The sequence below is a fragment of the Phalangium opilio genome, unplaced genomic scaffold (assembly GCF_054372755.1).
Source record: "Phalangium opilio isolate 3A_F unplaced genomic scaffold, DU_Popi_V2 ptg000048l_1, whole genome shotgun sequence".
NCBI lineage: Eukaryota > Metazoa > Arthropoda > Arachnida > Opiliones > Phalangiidae > Phalangium > Phalangium opilio.
This window is the reverse complement of record NW_028324170.1, coordinates 536,211-556,022: the sequence shown is the minus strand read 5'-3', so window position 1 is coordinate 556,022 and position 19,812 is coordinate 536,211. Positions and strand designations below refer to the sequence as shown.

The 19,812-nt window shown below is 37.7% G+C and overlaps 5 protein-coding genes across 8 annotated transcripts; 1 reads left to right on the top strand and 4 right to left on the bottom strand.

Moving 5' to 3' along the window:
* The first annotated feature begins 111 nt into the window (after positions 1-111).
* On the top strand, positions 112-5,372 carry ZnT63C (solute carrier family 30 member 1). Its single transcript, XM_089839011.1, has 10 exons — positions 112-268; positions 1,486-1,605; positions 1,797-2,344; positions 2,419-2,641; positions 2,716-3,013; positions 3,390-3,433; positions 3,692-3,774; positions 3,843-4,052; positions 4,123-4,386; positions 5,031-5,372. Exons 3-9 carry the CDS (start codon positions 2,168-2,170, stop codon positions 4,381-4,383), a joined length of 1,296 nt encoding a protein of 431 aa, XP_089695137.1. The 5' UTR covers positions 112-268; positions 1,486-1,605; positions 1,797-2,167; the 3' UTR covers positions 4,384-4,386; positions 5,031-5,372.
* A 947-nt stretch (positions 5,373-6,319) lies between these two features.
* Positions 6,320-8,374, bottom strand: LOC149673453 (soma ferritin-like). The gene is made up of 4 exons (XM_089839021.1): positions 8,090-8,374; positions 7,873-8,019; positions 7,689-7,814; positions 6,320-6,540 (listed from the first exon to the last, which is right to left on the bottom strand). The coding sequence occupies exons 1-4, from the start codon at positions 8,192-8,194 to the stop codon at positions 6,397-6,399; spliced, it is 522 nt and encodes a 173-aa protein (XP_089695147.1). The 5' UTR covers positions 8,195-8,374; the 3' UTR covers positions 6,320-6,396.
* Positions 8,375-9,110: 736 nt separating this feature from the next.
* Positions 9,111-11,939, bottom strand: LOC149673452 (galactoside alpha-(1,2)-fucosyltransferase 2-like). 2 transcript variants are annotated; one of them, XM_089839019.1, is made up of 4 exons: positions 10,893-11,939; positions 10,466-10,826; positions 9,572-10,046; positions 9,111-9,231 (listed from the first exon to the last, which is right to left on the bottom strand). In XM_089839019.1, exons 2-4 carry the CDS (start codon positions 10,747-10,749, stop codon positions 9,163-9,165), a joined length of 828 nt encoding a protein of 275 aa, XP_089695145.1. In that variant the 5' UTR covers positions 10,750-10,826; positions 10,893-11,939; the 3' UTR covers positions 9,111-9,162. The 2 variants fall into 2 exon arrangements, with proteins under 2 accessions (XP_089695145.1, XP_089695144.1); XM_089839018.1 differs by lacking the exon at positions 9,111-9,231 and having other exon boundaries at positions 9,249-10,046.
* A 137-nt stretch (positions 11,940-12,076) lies between these two features.
* On the bottom strand, positions 12,077-14,347 carry LOC149673451 (galactoside alpha-(1,2)-fucosyltransferase 1-like). 3 transcript variants are annotated; one of them, XM_089839015.1, is made up of 5 exons: positions 14,029-14,346; positions 13,722-13,830; positions 13,482-13,664; positions 13,024-13,375; positions 12,077-12,901 (listed from the first exon to the last, which is right to left on the bottom strand). In XM_089839015.1, exons 3-5 carry the CDS (start codon positions 13,516-13,518, stop codon positions 12,343-12,345), a joined length of 948 nt encoding a protein of 315 aa, XP_089695141.1. In that variant the 5' UTR covers positions 13,519-13,664; positions 13,722-13,830; positions 14,029-14,346; the 3' UTR covers positions 12,077-12,342. The 3 variants fall into 3 exon arrangements, with proteins under 3 accessions (XP_089695141.1, XP_089695140.1, XP_089695138.1); XM_089839014.1 differs by lacking the exon at positions 13,482-13,664 and having other exon boundaries at positions 13,024-13,378; positions 13,731-13,830; positions 14,029-14,347; XM_089839012.1 differs by lacking the exon at positions 13,482-13,664 and having other exon boundaries at positions 14,029-14,344.
* A 1,643-nt stretch (positions 14,348-15,990) lies between these two features.
* LOC149673450 (galactoside alpha-(1,2)-fucosyltransferase 2-like) lies at positions 15,991-17,557 on the bottom strand. The gene is made up of 5 exons (XM_089839966.1): positions 17,385-17,557; positions 17,112-17,217; positions 16,701-17,052; positions 16,282-16,556; positions 15,991-16,133 (listed from the first exon to the last, which is right to left on the bottom strand). Exons 1-5 carry the CDS (start codon positions 17,397-17,399, stop codon positions 16,021-16,023), a joined length of 861 nt encoding a protein of 286 aa, XP_089696092.1. The 5' UTR covers positions 17,400-17,557; the 3' UTR covers positions 15,991-16,020.
* Between the last annotated feature and the right edge of the window lie 2,255 nt (positions 17,558-19,812).

The following is a 19,812-nucleotide window of genomic DNA, read 5'->3' as shown; positions in this document are numbered from 1 at the left end:
TAAGATTCTTAGGCCACGTGTAATTCAAAAGTCGCGCCCTTTTTAAATATCCCTCTCTTTTCATGAAGGAAACTGAACCGAATTGAACTAGAGAAGAACCATGCACTACACAGGAGTGGAAATAAGGAGTTTATTATCAAGATACGATCCGGTACTTATCATCAGCCCTTTTTTTTTTGTTCTTTCAGAGCTGTCACGCTCTAAAGCCAAACTTTTATCGCTTCGACTGTTTGTACGGGCTTTCTTTTATATTTATTGATAACAAAAGGTAAATAATAATAATTTATTATCTTATTGCAAGCATGAATAGCTGATTTCCCTATTTAAATAAATTAAAGCCATGTATTTCGAAGTTTAAGCTCAAAATCGGAATGGCTTTCAAAATTGAACCAAGGCTTAGCAAGAAATATTACTAATGCCAAGTTTGCAAACTTGAGGGATGATATCATTGATATCTGCGTCATTACTGAGACTAATTAGAAATATTTCAAGTGTTTTATCAGGAAAAACTCGCAAATATGCTTAAAATCAATCTTTAGACAATTTATACTTGATTTGTTAAAATTTGTTGAACAATGAGAATTTTTAAAGCATAGCGAAGCATAGCAAAACTTCGGTTAAATTAATCAAATGATCTTTGGATAGGCAAATGAAGTCTTTTTCTAAAATGAAATACAATGGCTTTTATCCATATTTATAATTATAACGTAAGAGAGTATTCCAGTGCTAAGTTTTACTGAGAAGTCATTAACCCCTTTTTTTGTGCATATACACGAATATGATCTTCTTGTTTTGTATTAGAAAATCAATAATGGGGGTTTAGGTTTAATGATCTAAACCTACTGGTGACTTCTTGGCTCGAGCATGGCACTGACTCAGTGTATTTGCCATAAATATAATACTGGGGATGATTTTTTTTCCACATACACTCTATTGACTGCATTAACATTTTTCATCAAAAATTACCTTGCTTTATTCAGGTAGTTAGATAATAATTTTCTTAGCTTCTTAAGTAATTTATCAGTGATCTGAGAGAGAAAAAAAACGTAGGTTTTTAAAAATACTAACCACTAATCAGTTTTAGCAGTAGAGATAAGATTTGCTTGTGTCAGTGTAATATGACAAATGCGGTAAGATCTAACAAATCTGATTTGTAGATTAGAACCCAACCAGTAAATATCACATTTAATTAGCTAAGCTTCCACTTTAACATACCAGAATAACGGAAGGGGGTTTTTATTACAATCTTCTCAAAATAATTTTAACAATCTATGCTGCTGCAATTCGGAATTCTTTAGAAAAATATTTTAAAATTAATTTCAACCACTTAAAATATGATATAACTTGAGACCCTTAGTTTGGTTTCCAAATTACAAGACTCCCGTTTAAAAAAGCCTAAAGCTTATAAAAAAACCCTTAAAAAGGCCCTAAAAGACTCCAAACTAGTTTATTGTTATTGCAAAATGTTTATTTTATTATTTTTAGGGTGTGGAGTTAAGGAAACTTCAACAACCAACTGACAAAATATCAAATATGAAACTGCAATTTTAGACTTTGTAGAAACGCGTATTCCCAAAAAACGCAATATTCCCCAATAGTATAGTTGTAAGTATGCGACTAAGTTAACATTATCTATTATTACGAACTAGAATCTATTTATTTTAGGAGGTTTTCAGGACGTGTGTTAGATTAAGTTTAGCTCTAGGAGTCTAGTTGGCTCATAGTCAAGATATACAAAATTTCACACTGACACAAATAATATAGTTTTTTTTTTCGTCTTATTCTATTATTTTCAGAACTTAAATACAGATTTTATGGATCTCGAAAAAAATATATTTTATAATTACAAAAGTTCAAAATTTAATTTGGATTCTGGGGACAAGAACTTAATAATTATTAAATATTATTGTTGTACAACTTTTTATATTTAGATATTGTATAGTATACATTTGTACAGACCCCCCAAAAAAAAAACCCCCCGTTTTGTCTCTGCGTTTAAGAGAACTTTAAATATTTTTAACTGTGATAGTTAGTTATAGATTCATGAATATTCGTATTAATAATTAATTTATTGTTTAGAGTAGGGTGTAATATTTTTTTTAATTAAGCGCGTTAAGGGGATATAATATAAAAAAGAACATTTGATCTCTGCCAAAAACATAAAAAAATGGGACGATATACGGGAAAGAAATGTCGACTTCTCAGCATGTTCTCCCTTACAACGAGCTTCTTCTTAGTCGAAATTATCGTCGGCTACGTCACCAATTCCATGGCACTAGTCGCGGATTCCTTCCATATGTTGTCAGATGTCATCGCTCTCGTCATTGCCTTCCTCGGTGTCAAGGTATAAACATCAGTCACTGACTGACGCGAGAGAGAGAGTGGTTTTTTAAGCCTCGCCTTTCATTGGGCTTATAGATGTCACCAAAGAAATGGTCAAAAAACACATTTGGCTGGGCCAGAGCCGAAGTTCTTGGCGCTTTAGTCAACGCGGTCTTCTTGGTAGCGCTATGTTTCTCTATATTAGTGGAATCCCTGAAACGTTTCTACGATCCAGCTGATATTCACAACCCTCAACTTATACTTTACGTCGGTGTAGCTGGACTTCTGGTCAATGTTATAGGCCTCTTTCTTTTTCATAGTGAGCGCGAATAAGGCTTTTGAAAAGGCTTTAATCCGAGTATAATCTTAACCCCTACCACTTTTGCGAACAAGGTCACGGACACAGTCACTCACGCGGCCATCATCATAGTTTATCAACACTGGATGACGTTTTAAATGACGACGATCTAAACGAGAATAATAGAGGACGTTACCATATGCACGGACACACTCACGCTTTACCGGCGCCTACTGCCGACGGTAAAAAGGGCGCTGGAAGTCAACTAAATATGCATGGAGTCTTTCTCCATGTCTTAGCCGACGCTTTGGGATCTGTTATCGTTATTATTAGCGCTTTGGTCATGTGGTTGACCACGTGGGAGTATAGAAATTATGTTGATCCAGCGTTAAGGTATGTCCGCGTCTTGTCATGGGTAAAAACGGCAACTTGACCCCTTAGTTAGCTTTGATTTAGGTCAGGGTAACGTTTAGTTGTCAGTCCCGACTAAAGTGTTATTTAAAGTGGTGTTAAGGTATGTCCGCGTCTTGTCACGCGTTAAGATGGCAACTTGACCCCTTAGTTAGCCTTGATGGAGGTCTGGGTACCGTTTAGTTGTCAGTCCCGAATAAAATGTTACATAAAGTGGCCTTAAGGTATGTCCGCGTCTTGTCATGGGTAGAAACTGCAACTTGACCCCTTAGTTAGCTTTTATGGAGGTCAGGGTACCGTTTAGTTATCAGTCCCGACTAAAGTGAGTCATTCTTATAAAAATACCAAATTATTTCAGTGTAATGATGGTATGCCTTATAATGAGAAGTACTTGGCCTCTTCGTAAGTATTATTTTATGGCGTTTTCCGACCATTAGAGCTCTTTAACAACGTTCGTATTGAATCTGGATAAGTCGGGGATTTGGAAATCAGGGCAAAATTGGGTCAGGGATAAGCTGGAATAGTCCGGGATTTTCAATATAAAAATTTCGTCCGAACCCTGTTTAAGGAGTTTTAGCGTTTTATTTCGACTACCATAACGGAAAACGCCAATATGTCCTCGTTTTTCGCGACCACTATTTAACGATTGGCCCATTTTAGTGGTGGAATCGGCCCTAATTTTGTTACAAACTGTGCCAACACACATACAAGTTGATTCTCTACAGAAAAAACTTTTACAGAAGGTGCCCTTTACCGTTTGAACTTATTTAAAATGGCATTGTCAAATTAATTAATTTTAATTTGACGTTAGATTGACGGGGTTTTAGCCGTACACGAATTTCACGTATGGCAATTAGCGGGTGAGCGTATTATCGCGTCCGCGCATATTCACTGCCGAAATCTCTCGGAGTATATGCAGATCGCGGAACGAGTGAAACAATTCTTTCACGACGAAGGAATTCACTCGACTACGATTCAACCTGAATTCGTAAATATTATTGGGGAAACGGAAATAAGTGAGGTAATTAAGATCGGTTTGGAAGGGAAGGCGGGTAGAATGCGCGGAATTAAACGCGTCTTTTTGTCAAAAGCCTGGGGATAAAGAAGACTGCGTATTAGACTGCCCGGAGAATACTAATTGCGTAGCGCAAACGTGTTGCGGTCCTCAAAGAGAAGGAAGGGATTCTCCAAAGATGGGTTTTTGTAGTGGAGGAAGTACCTCGCCGTCGTGTCGCCAAAGAACCTATAGTACGTCGGCGACTTCTAGTATGATGGACAGACACAGCAAGGATTATTCTGACGATATGGAGTTGGGTGACTTGACCAGGGATATAAGAGAAACGGGAATTTAAAACGTAAGTTCGCTTCCGAAATGCAATTGCATTTTGTGCGCTGTTTAGCCCCCCCCCCTCCAAAACGCGTATTTTGGGTGTTGTTTAGTCCCAAAATATGGTACTACACGTATTTTGGGTGTTGTTTAGTCCCAAAATATGGTACTACACGTATTTTGGGTGTTGTTTAGGCCCAAAATATGGTAGTACGCGCCTTTTGCGTGTTTGTTAGACCCACAATATGGTACTACGCGTCTATTGCGTTTTGGTTAGGCCCAAAATATGTCACTACGCCCTTTTGCGTGTTGTTTAGGCCCAAAATATGGTACTACGCGTATTTTGCGTGTTGTTTAGGCCCAAAATATAGTACTACGCGTATTTTGCGTGTTGTTTAGGCCCAAAATATGGTACTACGCCCTTTTGCGTGTTGTTAGAACCATAATATGATACTACGCGCAGTGTACGCGTTCTTTATTGGAAATTATTGCCCCATAATATGGTACTACGCGCATTTTGCGCGTTCTTTGCCCCATAATATGGTATTATGCTCCTTTTTCGTGTTGGTTAGTCAAACAACTATCATACTGCGCGTATTTTACGTCATATTTAGTCTGAAATATCATCTCGTGTGTTATTTAAGCCAAAATGACAAACTATATCCTATTTAGGCTCGAAGTAACGTATGTACGACAACCAAAAGATAAAAAAACAAATCATGAACAAAAATACACCGAAGTTTCGTTTATATACCGAGATTTCTACTAGCATTTGACATTTGACAAGGCTGCCAAGCCACTCTCTGGAATTGGCGGACGGTTAACTAAAAAGTACCAAATTTTTATGACAAGGTTTTTCCGTTTTGTTTTGTTTTTTTTTTTTTTCGCGTCGCGCTTGTAATTTTTAACGGAGGAAAAACAATACGACCATCTTTGGTAGAATATAAAATAATATACATTATTATTAATTATTATAAAACAAAAAAAGGACTTTAATAAATTTTTCTGTGAAAATGTGTGTCCTTTTTGAGTCTCTCAATAATTATAAGACGAGAAAGAAAAATTAGACCAATTATAAATAAGCCTAGGTAAGTACCAATTTTAGGGTATAGAGTGCTGTCAGTTGTGACGTCAGATCCAAGGTTAAACGTCACGAGTCTGCCTTTAGCAATGGGCGGCCATGACAGTTACCGTTTTTTCTTTATGGGAAAACAGCATGGGTGACGTCACACCCGCGCTTCTGACAGCACTCTATTAGGTAGAATTTTATTTCCTGCTTAGTCACCTACTCGAAATTAAATAATAGAGCTATCTCAGTTGTGACGTCAATGCCTAGGTAGAACGTCACGGGCTTAGCTTTGGCAGTGGGCGGACATGTTTGGTACCGCTTTGGCTCTACGGACAAATAAGAGTGCTGTCAGAAGCGCCGGTGTGACGTCACCCATGCTGTTTTCCCATAAAGAAAAAACGGTAACTATCATGGCCGCCCATTGCTAAAGGCAGACTCGTGACGTTTAACCTTGGATCTGACGTCACAACTGACAGCACTCTATAGCATGGGTGACGTCACACTAAGGCTTCTGAGAACTGAGATTGCTCTATTACATAAGTGTATTTGAGCCTTAGCTAGAAGCATAGCCTACTGGATTACGTTTCACGCGACACTGAGTGAGTAGTCGAAATTGGGCCTTGGCTAGAGGTTGTGTGAGTGTGACACGTGACTGAGTTCGGAGTCGAGAGAAATTTAGGTGTTTTAGAGTAGGCCTACTGGAGTTCGGACTATAATAGTTTTTATAATTATTAATATGTCTATGATGAAATTTGAAAAAAAGAATGAAAAAATTAGGCCTAGAACAAATAATTTTTAGATCAACTTGATTTGCCGATCTGAGTCGAATAAACTTTTAAACCTTTTTTAAGTGGTGGTAGTATGTAAACAATTTTTATTTTTGAACACAGAGTGGTTTTCTTTTTTTCTTTTAATTACAGACTTTAAATTTTTGGAAAGATTGATTCAAATTTCAAAAGAAATGCAGCTTTAATCAGAGGATAAGGTTTCCTTGTCAAACAAGTACTCCCCAAGTCCAGTTCCGACGCGTTTCAAGTTAGTGACGTAGTTGGACAGTTCTTTAATGGCCTCTACTTGTTCTTTTAAGAATTCGCCTTCCAAGAAATCAGTCAGCTGTAAGTAAATAATACATTAAGCCTTTGCCATGATTCCTTTCCTTTAAGCCTTGGCGTTTAAAAAGAATTGTTCGTTAAGCCTTTGCAATAGAATTAGCTTCCCTTTGGGAAACTAACGTCATTAATTAGAAAAAATTTAAAATCTTTGCAAATTTTCGGTACATAATTAAAGAGATAAGGAAGTCAAACAGTTTTATCTGGTTCTTATATAAACAGTAGTCTACATAAGTGTCTTAGAAAGATAAAAGGAACCCTAAATGATATTTCTAATTTTCTAAATGACTATGGAGTCTTTCAAACCACTCCTATTACAAAATACCCTGGGAAAAACGGAAAATTAATGTTTCGTTGCTATCTTATCTTGTATTTATCCAGAACTCTCTAACTTCTCCGAAAAAAAATCTTGAAATCTTAAGTGCATAAGCAGAATTCTTATCCCCTGTCTATAAACTATCTAATCTATAAAATGGCCACACAGTTTTGCCTCTCAATGTCTAAGCATGGATGAAGAATGCGCGTGCGGAAATTTGTTTTCCCGCTATAGGATAGGCAACTCCCTATCTCGAACGACAGCTTATTCTGTATATACTCTGTTACAACATCGGTTGTCAGCACGCGCAAAGCTAGGTCTCTATGTAATCTAGCTTTGTACGTGCTGACAAGAGACAAAAAACTTCAGGATCTTCAGGATTTAGAATATCCGCGAGTTTTTTAGCTCGAGTGCACGGACCTCTAGGCCTTAGTTTGAAATACGTGTGAAATTACCTACAGCGTACTACACGTATTTCAAACTAAGGCCTAGAGGTCCGTGCACTCGAGCTAAAAAACTGCGGATATTTTAAATCCTGAAGATCCTGAAGTTTTTTGTCTCTTGTCAGCACGTACAAAGCTACGTAACATAGAGAAATATATTTGCGCGTGCTGACAACCGATATTGTAACAGAGTATATACAGAATAAGCTGTCGTCCGAGATAGGGAGTTGCCTATCCTGTAGAGTGAAAACAAATTTCCTCACGCGCATTCTTTATCCATGTATAAACTACCTAATCTATAAAATGGCCACACAGTTTTGCCTCTCAATGTCTAAAGACTGTCTACATTAGGCTTAAAAAACATTTTATGAAAATTTATGGGGTTTTTATTACCTGTGGGTCTTCATGAGTAGTAGCGACGGAATGCAAATGCAACAGTGAAGTATTAACGGCTTTCTCCAATTCTAAAGCCGCTTCCATGGCCTCCAAACCACTTCCCCATTCATCCTTGGCGGGTTTCTAAAGAACCCCAAGTTTAAAATTACATCACAATCGAACTAAAAAAATGCGTACTTACTTGAATATCGCGCAGAATAACTCTTCCCCCGCGCATATTCTGATATTTCATGAATTTCTGAGCGTGTTCTCGTTCCTCATCACTTGACTTCTTGAAGAAGTTATGAAATCCTGGCAATGCGACATCGTCACGTTCGAAGTAATAGGCCTATAATGGTAAAATTAATGTTAGTATCATGGTTTTCAATGAAAATTCGTGGCAATTTCGGTCATCTTACCATGGACAAGTAAACGTAGCTAGCGTGTAGTTCCATGTTGATCTGTTTGTTGATCAAGGCCTCGCAATCAGTGTGGAAATTTTGACGGGATTGAGATTGTGCCATGGTTTTCGTTGCTCTGTTATTTTATTTAAAATAAGCGATGAAAGAATTGGAATTCTTTAAAAAGTATTTTCGACTTTATTATAGAGTAGTTAACTTTAGTTAAAAAAGAGCGGAGTTTGGTGATGTACGTTCAATCACTGTTGAAGCAACACATCAAGCCAAAAAAATGGCGCGATATTGCGCGCGCCTCCTATATATACCCTTGGCTGTTCCCATTATCGATCCACCCCTCCCTTCACGCTTACTACGCACTTGCTTCTAGAACGTTTGCTTCGATATATTTTGTAAATAAGCGTGATTAAACTAATCTATAAGATTGACTGATACGTGTTTTGAGTGTTTGTTTTAAAAATAAACCATTTTTTTTAGTTAAAACAATAAATATTTCCATTTTACGCACTTTTTCGTCCGGGGCGTCGATGGAACAGCGGTCTAGGACATGTGACTATTACCCTCGCTCCAATTTATGACGTCATTATACTTAGTAACGATGAGATATCGCGTGCGCGTTGCCGCTGGGCATAGAAATAATGCAAAGTCATTCATTATGAATATGATTATATTTACGCGCGCTTAAATTTGCGCTTAAACCAAAATTTAAAGATATTAAATATAGAATATTATGAGTCCGTAAGAAAAAATAATTACTCGAATGGGTGTACAATTACGGAATTATCGCGCCATAAAATTTAAATTACCTTTTTGGCCGCCACTTTCCAAGATGACCGTGGATTTAAACCAAAATTTTTACAGTCTTTCTATGGGGTATAATGAAAACGTGTGCCTAAAATTGCGCTTGTCCGTGAACATTTATGGAAGTTATCGCGTAAATTAATTTTGATTTGTTGGGTTTCTTTCCGCCATTTTTCGAGATGGTCGCAGATTTGCACTAAACTTTCCTCTTGCGTCTTTGACCGCGTGATCGAGTGGGCTATGATATAATGTAAAGCTGCTTACAAAATTTAATTTTAATCGGTTGACATAAAGGGCGTCATTAAGAGGGATAAAACTATTGTAGTTTTAAGTAGCTTGAATCCCTTGAAAGCGAATAAAACAAAAGTAAAAATAATTTATTTTTCTATAATCACAAGATGAAATTTTATATACATAAAAACCCCCAAAGCTTTGGCATATTTAAAAAAAAGTACCTATAGAGCTATCTCAGTTGTGACGTCAGTGTCAAGGAAAAACGTCACGGGCTTAGCTTTGACAAGGGGCGGCCATGTTTGGTACCGCTTTGGTTCTATGGGCAAATAGCATGGGTGACGTCTCACTAAAGCATCTGATATAGCTCTATTCAAGTAATTCAAACGATTTTGCCATGGGTACTACTTTGAAAGTCTTCCAAAAATCGGGTGTGATATCGCAAATGCCCACCCATTCTGGTAAGTAGAATTCGTTCTCTGGTTCAACTTGATCATACCACGAACCGGGAGCCGTGGCATTGGCCAAATAAACCGTGTCCCCGCCAGCGAGATAGGCTGACCAGAACCCGTATGTCCCGTAGCTTATGATAGAATGATTGCAATGAGACAATAATGCTAAATCGTGCTCTGCCGGCTGTTTATCTTTTGTTATGTAAACGTCACTGCCATTTAAGTTATTTCGGCACCACCCAACGTCATCACTAGCGACCACAAACACAATCTTGGAGTCTTTGTACTTGTCCCGGAAGTACTCAAATGCTAGATGGTAAAATTTCGGTGTCGCTTGTCGTCGGTTTGATTTCTGTAGATGGCTCAAGTAGTCGCCTCTTCTGGCGTGAACACCAATAAATACGGTTGCGTTGTTGTGAAGTAGTTTGATTTCGTGTAGAGACTTTTGAGCGTGTTTTCGTAGGTGTTCACGAAACCTGTGGAAGAAAACACTTCAGGTTATCATCGCCCTGATTGCTCTTTATCCAATGGTATCAAATACTTGGGCCTACATCTATCGAGTAAATATGATTTTTAAATTATTCTTTGGCTACCCTCCCCTCCCCCCCCCCCCGACACTTCAATTCTGATACCAAATTACGGGAGATAATAACATGGAAATCCTTTTGACGTCACCGTGGTGGACCAAGAAAGGACTACCAAGCAAAGAGGAGAGAAAGAGGGAGATAGAAACGCGCTTTATAAAATCCGCCGAAAAATGGGAAAATAGGGCGGTAGTAAAAACAATTTTCGGTACGTTTAGTTTTAGGACGCACATCTTTTGCGCATGGGGGGATTGACCTCCTATCACGGCTGCTTATACTGATTCTCTCTCCTCTTTGAAACAAGTACTAACCTGAATTCCTTTCTGATGTCTTGTCGAGCGAAATCAAAGAAATGGAAAGTATCAGGGTACCGGTTGCTCGTCAAAATATTTGCGTTTGCTGGAATATGAGAATCTCTCTCGGGATTATATGTCCAACCAATTTTATGTCCGATCCACATCATCTTGGGAATCATGGGCATTATGGGTAAACTAATCTCGAAGATTTTCTTCAATTGATCCGCGTTGCATTGCGACAGTACGGCTTGACGGTTGTTCAATTTGGCCAACGCGTATAGAGTCGCGTACGAACCCATCTTATTACCTAATCTACCCTCGCAACAGATTATGGTAATAAGTGATAAATTTTCGTACTTTTCTAGCGTCTCCAAATCTGAAAATATAGTATTGCCATCGTGAAGTACACGTCACCTAAAACGATTAAGTAAATTAAATTTACCCCATTTTGAGGGTTGTTGCGCGCTCAAGTAAATGAGGAACGTGATAAGTAAGATAATGAATGCAATCGAAAATCGCCTTTTAAAAATTTGCGAAAGAGATGCCTGAAAATGTGCAACAAATTACTAAAATTTGGGGGCGTCCAACGTCCTTACAACTATAATTACTCGCAAGTCTTTCATCCCTTTGAAAATTAGATTATTATAATTTTAGAAGATGAGGGGATATTCCTTTAGGGTTTGAAACATTAAATGATCTTATTCAAAGATTCCAAATACATTGGGCTTATATCTGACATGGGTGGAGAAATTGGGTCCATGGGACTTACCTTCAAATTAAAATGAATCATTGATGTACTTGAAAGCAAAAACCACTTTTAAGTCGATTAACTTTAATAGTTAACAAAGAAATCAACATTTAGCCTAGTCTGATCTGCTTCGGAAAAACCGTGTAGCTTTTGGATAAATGTTTCTACGATTGTGGTTGGTATATACCTATACCTTTCGATAATTTGAGAACTACCCCCAATTCACAGATAAGCCCTGATAACGACTTTAATGTATAAGAAAGGTTATCTTTTCGTTTTACTAGTCTTTGGTCACAAAGACAGTTTTTATTAATACATACATTGAAGTATTTAGGTGGTACAGAGATCATGGGACGTTGATAAGATTATTGGGTTTATAAAACATTATCTTATCAAAATCCTGCGAAAGTGAAGTACTTAGCGAGACCAAAATCCGAAAACGCACATCGGAAAGGTCAGCTTATAGTCAAGGAATTAAGCATTCATGAGTAATTAAAAAATCGGAATGATTCCGAGATTCGTGGTGCTCTTGAAAGACTTGCCCCCCCCCCCCCAACAAATTTGTATAAATCTTAGTGCGTGTTGATAACTAGTAATAACTATGTAAAACTAATATTACGGTTCTTGTAAATATATGACTAATCATAGACAGTGATGCAGTAACTGAGCCGTGGTCTCCTCTACAGTCATAGACAACAAGTGCTCCACTAACAGTATAGCTGTCGTCTCCTCTACAGTAGGAAAATCGTTATGAGGAACTTTCTGAAAGTTTTAACATTACATGGGGGTAGAGGAATAATGAATCTGAATAATGAATTGCACAGGGCGTCAGTAAGTGGGAAGCGCACGCACAAAGACGTACAAAAACAAGTGTAGCGTTTTAGTGGCTTGTAAGCGATCAAAACATTAGTTACATTTATTTATTATCACAAGATGCAATTTTATATAAATATCATCACAAAACAAAGCTTTGGTATATTTAATATATTTATAAATAGTGACGCAGTGTATCAAAATACATCAAGCCAAAAGAATGACGCGACATTGCGCGCGCCTCGTATATATACCCTTCGCTGTTCCCATTATCGATCCACCCCTCCCTTCACGCTTACTACGCACTTGCTTCTAGAACGGAATTTGCTTCTTAATCAAGTAGTTTAAACGTTCTTGACATGGGTACTGTTTTAAAAGTCTCCCAAAAATCGGGAGTAATATCGCTAATGCCCACCCATTCTGGTAAATAAAACTTATTCTCTGGTTCAACTTGGTCAAACCACGAACCGGGAGCTGTGGCATTGGCCAAGTACACCGTGTCCCCGCCTGCGAGATAGGCTGACCAGAACCCGTATGTCCCGTAGCTTATGATAGAGTGATTGCAATGAGACAATAATGCTAAATCGTACTCTGCCGGCTGCGCATCTTTTGTTATGTAAACGTCACTGCCATTTAAGTTATTTCGGCACCACCCAAGGCCATCACTAGCAACCACAAACACAATCTTGGAGTCTTTGTACTTGTCCCGGAAGTACTCGAATGCTAAATGGTAAAATTTCGGTGTCGCTTGTCGTCGGTTTGATTTCCTTAGATGGCTCAAGTAATCGCCTCTTCTGACGTGTACACCAATAAATATGGTTGCGTTGTTGTGAAGTAGTTTGACCTCGTGTAGAGACTTTTGAGCGTGTTTTCGAAGGTGTTCACGAAACCTGTGGAAGAAAACACTTCAAGTTATCATTTCCTGGATTGTTCTTTATCCAAAAGTACTAAATACTTGGACCTGCGTCCATAAATTCTAAACTTTCTCGGTAGTGGACTACTAAGTACCAACCTGAATTCCTTTCTGATGCCTTGTCGAGCGAAATCGAAGAACGTGAAGGAATCTGGGTACCGGTTGCTCGTCAAAATATTTGCGTTTGCTGGGATTTGAGAGTCTCTCTCGGGATTATATGTCCAACCAATTTTATGTCCAATCCATCTCTCCTCGGGAAGCAATGGAATTATAGGTACATTAATCTCGAAGAACTTCTTCAATCGAACCGCGTTGCATTCCGCCAGTACCGCTTGACGGTTGTTTAATTTGGCCAACGCGTACAGAGTCGCGTACGAAGACATCTGGTTGCCTAGTCTGCCATCGCAACAGACTATTGTTAAAATACCCCCTGTTTTTAGCTTTGACACATCTGGAAGGATAGAATTACAGTCGTTAAATATATGTCTTAACATAAGTTTATAAGATATGTTCCATAAGTATGACACTTCCTATACTTCGTAATGCTACAGACTTACTCAGAGTTAGTTCGAGAACGACAAGCGAGAATTGCATACTACACTCGTCTAAGTTTGCAGTCCATCTTCCTATTTAGTCTGTACTAAACCTTCAACAGCGCCTCACCAGGCGTCGCTTTACCTCGAATCTCTGACCTACGTCACTCACTTCATGACAAGCTCCAGTTTGTAACCAGTGACATACTTATGGAACGCATCTTATGAAGTTACGGTCTAAAGCAATTAAGCAATCAAATTTACCTGATATTGAGCTTTGTCGCATTCTTAAGTAACTGACGAACGTTGCGTAAGTAAAAAATATAATTACAGCAATCCAAATTCGCTTTTTAGAAAGTTGCAAAACAAATGCCTAAAAATTTAAAACCATTCATTACTAAATTTGGAGGCGTTCTCCGCAACTTTAAACCTTTGTAACTCTGATATTTTTAAAATATACGGTTATATCCCTTTACAGCTTGTTAGATCATATTGGTTTTTATCAATCGGTGTTTTACTTTGAAATTATTGGAAGAAAGGGACTTACCGTCAAAATAATAAGAAATCTTACCTTAAAACGAATCATTGATGACAAATTCCATGCAATATCTTTACGATATGACTTAATTAAAATCCGTTACGTAAAGAAAAACTTCATTGTTCCGAAATAAACCCTAAACCTAGAACAAAATCGCATGGTACCAGTCTTTCGTCATGGTTATATTTTACAAAATTTAGAAGAATGAACCGCCTTTACATCGCTGTTTTACAGACTGTAGCTAGATTTCGTTCTAACGTTTGTTTCCCCCCTAAGTTTTTTCAAGATCTTAGAAACCCGTTATTTCAAAATCCACTTCTCATACTACTCCCCCTTAATTGCTTCTTGAAAGCAAAAACCACTTTAAGTCGAAAATTTATTTTCTATAACTGCAAAACAACATTTAGCTAGTTGTATTAATTCTACGACTTTGAACCCTTACCCCACTTTTGTAGTATGAATTTTTTTATATTTAATTTCCTGTTATACTTTGGACTTTGATTTTGTAATGACTGGGCACAAAAATCTTCAACGCGTTATGATTTTTATTAAAATATAATAAACCGGAGACAAATTTCGTAGGCTCCGAATAAACCTTCGATAAAGTTTTGGTGACGTTACGCTTGGTTTCACACTTTAATGACCTCAAAATTTTCTCTTTCTCTCTCTTTGTTTGGAGGATGTTAAGGACAAATAGAAAAACCAGAAAGTAAATGTAGTAAATAGAGCCATCGAAAACAAAAATTACCTTTAGCGGTATACTTGAATAAGACCAAAAGTATACAATACTTCTCAAAGCGGGGAAAGTGTAACGTCATTCTTCCCAACCTCAGATTAACATTTGTAGCAAGGCTACTAAACTGAATCACATACGCGATCTAAATGCCCATCCTAACTTTGATGACCGGAAGAGCAAACAAAAAGGTGCATGAGCCTGGGAAGAATGACCTCACATAACTAAAGTATTAAGAGGATCCAGAGTGTCATCCTTCTTCGATTATCCCCTTCTGATAAAACTGAGCTCCTAACTATCTGTTGGTTTCATGGTCGTACGTAAGCAACGCTCGGGCGCGTGGTACGTTACTTGTCAACATCGTTGACAGAATGAAGGTATGACTTCATTGCTTTGCCAACAAACATCTGTGGCTTGTCAAACGGACGGGATACGATACGAAGTTGCCAACTTTCGACATTAAAGTAAATTTTTAAAAAAGTGAAGGTTTTTCCTAAAGGACACCAAATACGCTAGCGTTACCGGCCAAGAGACGCCAAACAAAAGCCGAGTGTGGAGTCCTAGGGACTCACTTTCTGTTATTTCTATTTGTCTTTGGTTAAAGGGAGAATAAACAAGCTTTCGTGGATTTATTGAAAACAGAGGAGAAGGGAAACTGAAACTGAAATGATGATTTCCCGTACTCCCTTCAAAGATGAGGAAATACGTTTTTTAAATGCAAGCGTTTCACCCCGGGGCACCCTTAAATAGTGACGCGAAATGATTAAAACCAAATTAGCCAATCAAAATTTATAAATAACGATTTATTGCACTCACGTTCAGCTTGAAATCTTTTCATCATGACTACATGTAGTATTTTACACAATTATTTTTACACGGGACTAATTTGAAATTCTTCCAAAACTCTGGTGTGATATCGCAAATGCCCACCCATTCTGGTAAGTAGAATTCGTTCTCTGCTTCAAGTTTGTCATACCACGAACCGGGGGCTGTGACATTAGCCAAGTACACCGTATCCCCGCCAGCGAGATAGGCTGACCAGAACCCGTATGTCCCGTAGCTTATGATAGAGTGGTTGCAATGAGACAATAATGCTAAATCTTACTCTGCCGGATGTTTATCTTTTGAGATATAAACGTCACTGCCATTTAAGTTATTTCGGCACCACCCAAGGTCATCACTAGCGACCACAAATACAATCTTGGAGTCCTTGTACTTTTCTCGGAAGTACTCAAAAGCTTGACGGTAAAATTTCGGTGTCGCTTGTCTTCGGTTTAATTTCCGTAGATGACTCAAGTAATCACTCCTTCTGACGTGAACACCAATAAATAGGGTTGCGTTGTCATAAAGTAGTTTGATTTCGTGTAGAGACTTTTCAGCGTGTTTTCTAAGATATTCACGAAACCTGTGGAAGAAATAACTTTTTAGTGTGATAGCCCTAATGATACCTGGTAAATAGGCCTACATAATTCTAGAATTAAAAATTCTAGAGAAATCCCTTCAAGATGTGCTAATTATCATCACAGATATATCGTGAATGACCAAGTACCAACCTGAATTCCTTCCTGATGTCTTGTTATTTCGGCACCATCTAAGGTCATCACTAGAGACCACAAACACAATCTTGGAGTCTTTGTACTTTTCTCGGAAATACTCAAAAGCTAGATGGTAAAATTTCGGTGTCGCTTGACGTTGGTTTAATTTCCTTAGATGTTTCAAGTAATCGCTTCTTCTGACGTGAACGCCAATAAATAGGGTTGAGTTGTCATAAAGTAGTTTGATTTCGTGTAGAGACTTTTCAGCATGATTTCGCAGGTGTTCACGAAACCTAAGGAAGAAATTAATTAATTTTAACCCTAATTGTCCTCTATCCAAGGGTACCTAGTAGTTTGACCTACATAATTCTAGAGAAATCCCTTCAAAATATTCTTAATTTCCCTCACATATATATCGTGAATGACCAAGTACCAACCTGAATTCCTTCCTGATGTCTTGCCGAGCAAAATCGAAGAACGTAAACGAGTCGGGGTAGAGGTACCCCGTCAAGATATTTGCGGTTTCTGAAATTTGAAGATCTCTATCGGGATTAAGTATCCTACTAATTTTATGACTGATCCACTTCTCCTTGGGAATCATTGGCATTATGGGTAAATTAATCTCGAAGAACTTCTTCAATTGAACCGCGTTGCATTGCGCCAGTACCGCTTGACGGTTGTTCAATTTGGCCAAGCCGTATAGAGTCGCGTACGAACCCATGAGATTGCCTAATCTACCATTGCAACAGTCTATTGTTAAATTCCCGCCCTTTCGTGGCTTCAAAACATCTAGAAAGATAGTATTATCAGTTATAAAGTAAGTCTCGAACAATTAAGTATTAATTTACCCGATATTGAGGTTAGTACATTGCTAAAGAAAATGAACGTTCCCAAAGTAAGTAAAACAATGACTGCAATCCTTTTGCGCTTCTTAAAAAATCGCGAAACAAATGCCTGAAAATGTACAGTCAACTTTATATTTGAAACCTCGTAACTCTGTCTGTTATTTTAGAAGATACTTGGGATATTATTTTATGGTTTTATCGATCAAACTGTCTTTTATCCATCGATATTAAATACCTCAGGGTTATTCCTCACAGAGAATTGTAAAATGGACTTACCTTTAAAGAAATCATTTTTTGACCAATATACCCGTTTGTTTTCCAAACAACAAAAACACTCGTGAATGAGCCGAAAGGGGTTAGTTATTCGTTTTACACCAGATTTCTAATTACTGAACTAATACGTAGATGGTCCAATCTTTCTTTAAGGCTTAACGCTATTATTGCGTTGGAAATTTAGTCAGCTATATTCGAAACATTTAGCTAGTTGGATATATATACACACAATAGAACGAATACGATTTATATATATATATATATATATATATATATATATATATATATATATATAAATCGTATTCGTTCTATTGTTTTAGAAATATTTACTGGCAGCTGGAAATTGACGGTAATGTAATGGATGTGAATAGTGGCATTTGTTTCGTGAAGTAAAGAAAGAATAAAAAACAATTCTCGTACACTGAAATAATAATTGGGAAATGTACAAGTTGCACAAGGGTTTTTCAATCAGGGTTAACGCACCATAGTCTAAAGTGCTACAAGTTTCCTACACGTTTTTCGATCCATTTTTTTTTAAATCTTAATTATGTAAGAACGCCCAAAACGTGCTCTTTTTTCTATTTTAAACTTACCGCTTAAAATCATAAAAACTATAGGGAATGGATTCTGAAGTGAACTGAACTCATTTTGAGTGAAAATAGCCCTGAAAATAAGAGTTCTTGGACTTTCTAGTTTACGAAATAAAACGAGCTAATAGCGTTTTCCTTTGGGTCCTCGCTGAGCGCTCCCAAGGAGCAATAAAAATGGTAGTAGTAGTTTCCAGCTTCGTTAAAGACTGTTATTGAAGAATAGGATCTCCTAGTTTTATTCCTCCATGGGAGCGCTCCGCGAGGACCCAAAGGAAAACGCTATAAGTTTATTTGAACCACGCCTCTCCTCTGTCACGTGCCTGTGACGTAATTCAAATAATTTTTACCAACTCGCTGATGCTTTCTTCACAGTCCCTTTAATATGAAATTTTAGTACCAACTACCAAGTAAAGCGATTGTCAAAAGATATCATACGCGGACTACTTTTAAACAGTGATTTCAGAAATTTAATTTTATAAGTTCCTTGATATACTAGAATCCTACTCTCCTGTTGCTCGTGCATTCAGAAGAATATTATTCAATTGACAAATAAATCATTCAGTTTTCCTAACTCCTAGGGTTCATAAGGTCGTAATTCAACTAAATCAAATTGACATCATCGATACATATGGTATTTGACACAATTATATGAACACGGTACTATTTTGAAATTCTTCCAAAAATCGGGTGTGATATCGCAAATTCCTACCCATTCTGGTAAGTAGAAGGTATTCTCTGGTTGAACTTCGTCCAACCACGAACCTGGAGCTGTGGCATTGGCCAAGTACACCGTGTCCCCGCCAGCGAGATAAGCTGACCAGAACCCGTATGTCCCGTAGCTTATGATAGAGTGATTGCAATGGGATAATAATGCTAAATCGTACTCTGCCGGCTGTTTGTGTTTTGAGATGTAAACGTCACTACCATATATGTTATTTCGGCACCATCTAAGGTCATCACTAGCGACCACAAACACAATCTCGGAGTCTTTGTACTTGTTTCGGAAGTACTCGAAAGCTAGATGGTAAAATTTCGGTGTCGCTTGACGTTGGTTTGTTTTTCGTATATGGCTCAAGTAATCCCCTCTTCTAACGTGAACACCAATAAATAGGGTTGCGTTGTCGAAAAGTAGTTTGATTTCGCGAAGAGACTTTTCAGCATGATATCGCAGGTATTCACGAAACCTATGGAAGAAATTCCTTTTTAAACCTAATTGACCTCTATCCAAGGGAACTAGTGATTTCTCCTACATCATTCTAGATTTAACAATTCTAGAGAAATCCCTTCAAGATGTGATAATTTTCCTCACATATATATCGTGATTGACCAAGTACCAACCTGAATTCCTTCCTGATGTCTTGTCGAGCAAAATCGAAGAACGTAAACGAAGCGGGGTAGAGGTACCCCGTCAAGATGTTTGCGGTTTCTGGAATTCGAGAATCTTTATCGGGATTATATATCCTACTAATTTTATGACCGATCCATTTCTCCTTGGGAATCATTGGCATTATGGGTAAATTAATCTCAAAGAACTTCTTCAATTGAACCGCGTTGCATTGCGCCAGTACCGCTTGACGGTTGTTCAATTTGGCCAAGCCGTATAGAGTCGCGTACGAACCCATCTTATTGCCTAATCTACCATTGCAACAGTCTATTGTTAAATTCCCGCCCTTTTTTGGCTTCAAAACATCTAGAAAGATAATATTATAAGTTGTAAAGCACGTCTCGAACAATTAAGTATTAATTTACCCGATATTGAGGTTTGTACTTTGCTAAAGAAAATGAACGTTCCCAAAGTAAGTAAAACAATGACTGCAATCCAATTTCGCCTCTTAAAATGT

Bases quoted from the DNA above. Each gene is read 5' to 3' on its own strand.
- LOC149673452 (XM_089839018.1), bottom strand. From the start codon at position 10,749: ATGGGTTCGTACGCGACTCTATACGCGTTGGCCAAATTGAACAACCGT. The intron at 10,047-10,465 runs GTTAGTACTTGT...TTTCTTCCACAG, and splicing joins GACATCAGAAAGGAATTCAG to GTTTCGTGAACACCTACGAA.
- LOC149673450 (XM_089839966.1), bottom strand. The intron at 16,557-16,700 runs GTTGGTACTTGG...TTTCTTCCTTAG, and splicing joins GACATCAGGAAGGAATTCAG to GTTTCGTGAACACCTGCGAA. The intron at 16,134-16,281 runs GTTGGTACTTGG...TTTCTTCCACAG, and splicing joins GACATCAGGAAGGAATTCAG to GTTTCGTGAATATCTTAGAA.
- LOC149673453 (XM_089839021.1), bottom strand. From the start codon at position 8,194: ATGGCACAATCTCAATCCCGTCAAAATTTCCACACTGATTGCGAGGCC. The intron at 8,020-8,089 runs GTAAGATGACCG...TTACCATTATAG, and splicing joins GCTACGTTTACTTGTCCATG to GCCTATTACTTCGAACGTGA. The intron at 7,815-7,872 runs GTAAGTACGCAT...GGGGTTCTTTAG, and splicing joins TTATTCTGCGCGATATTCAA to AAACCCGCCAAGGATGAATG.
- ZnT63C (XM_089839011.1), top strand. From the start codon at position 2,168: ATGGGACGATATACGGGAAAGAAATGTCGACTTCTCAGCATGTTCTCC. The intron at 2,345-2,418 runs GTATAAACATCA...TTGGGCTTATAG, and splicing joins TTGCCTTCCTCGGTGTCAAG to ATGTCACCAAAGAAATGGTC. The intron at 3,434-3,691 runs GTAAGTATTATT...GGCCCATTTTAG, and splicing joins GAGAAGTACTTGGCCTCTTC to TGGTGGAATCGGCCCTAATT.
- LOC149673451 (XM_089839012.1), bottom strand. The intron at 13,376-13,721 runs GTAAATTTGATT...CTATCCTTCCAG, and splicing joins GCGACAAAGCTCAATATCAG to ATGTGTCAAAGCTAAAAACA. The intron at 12,902-13,023 runs GTTGGTACTTAG...TTTCTTCCACAG, and splicing joins GGCATCAGAAAGGAATTCAG to GTTTCGTGAACACCTTCGAA.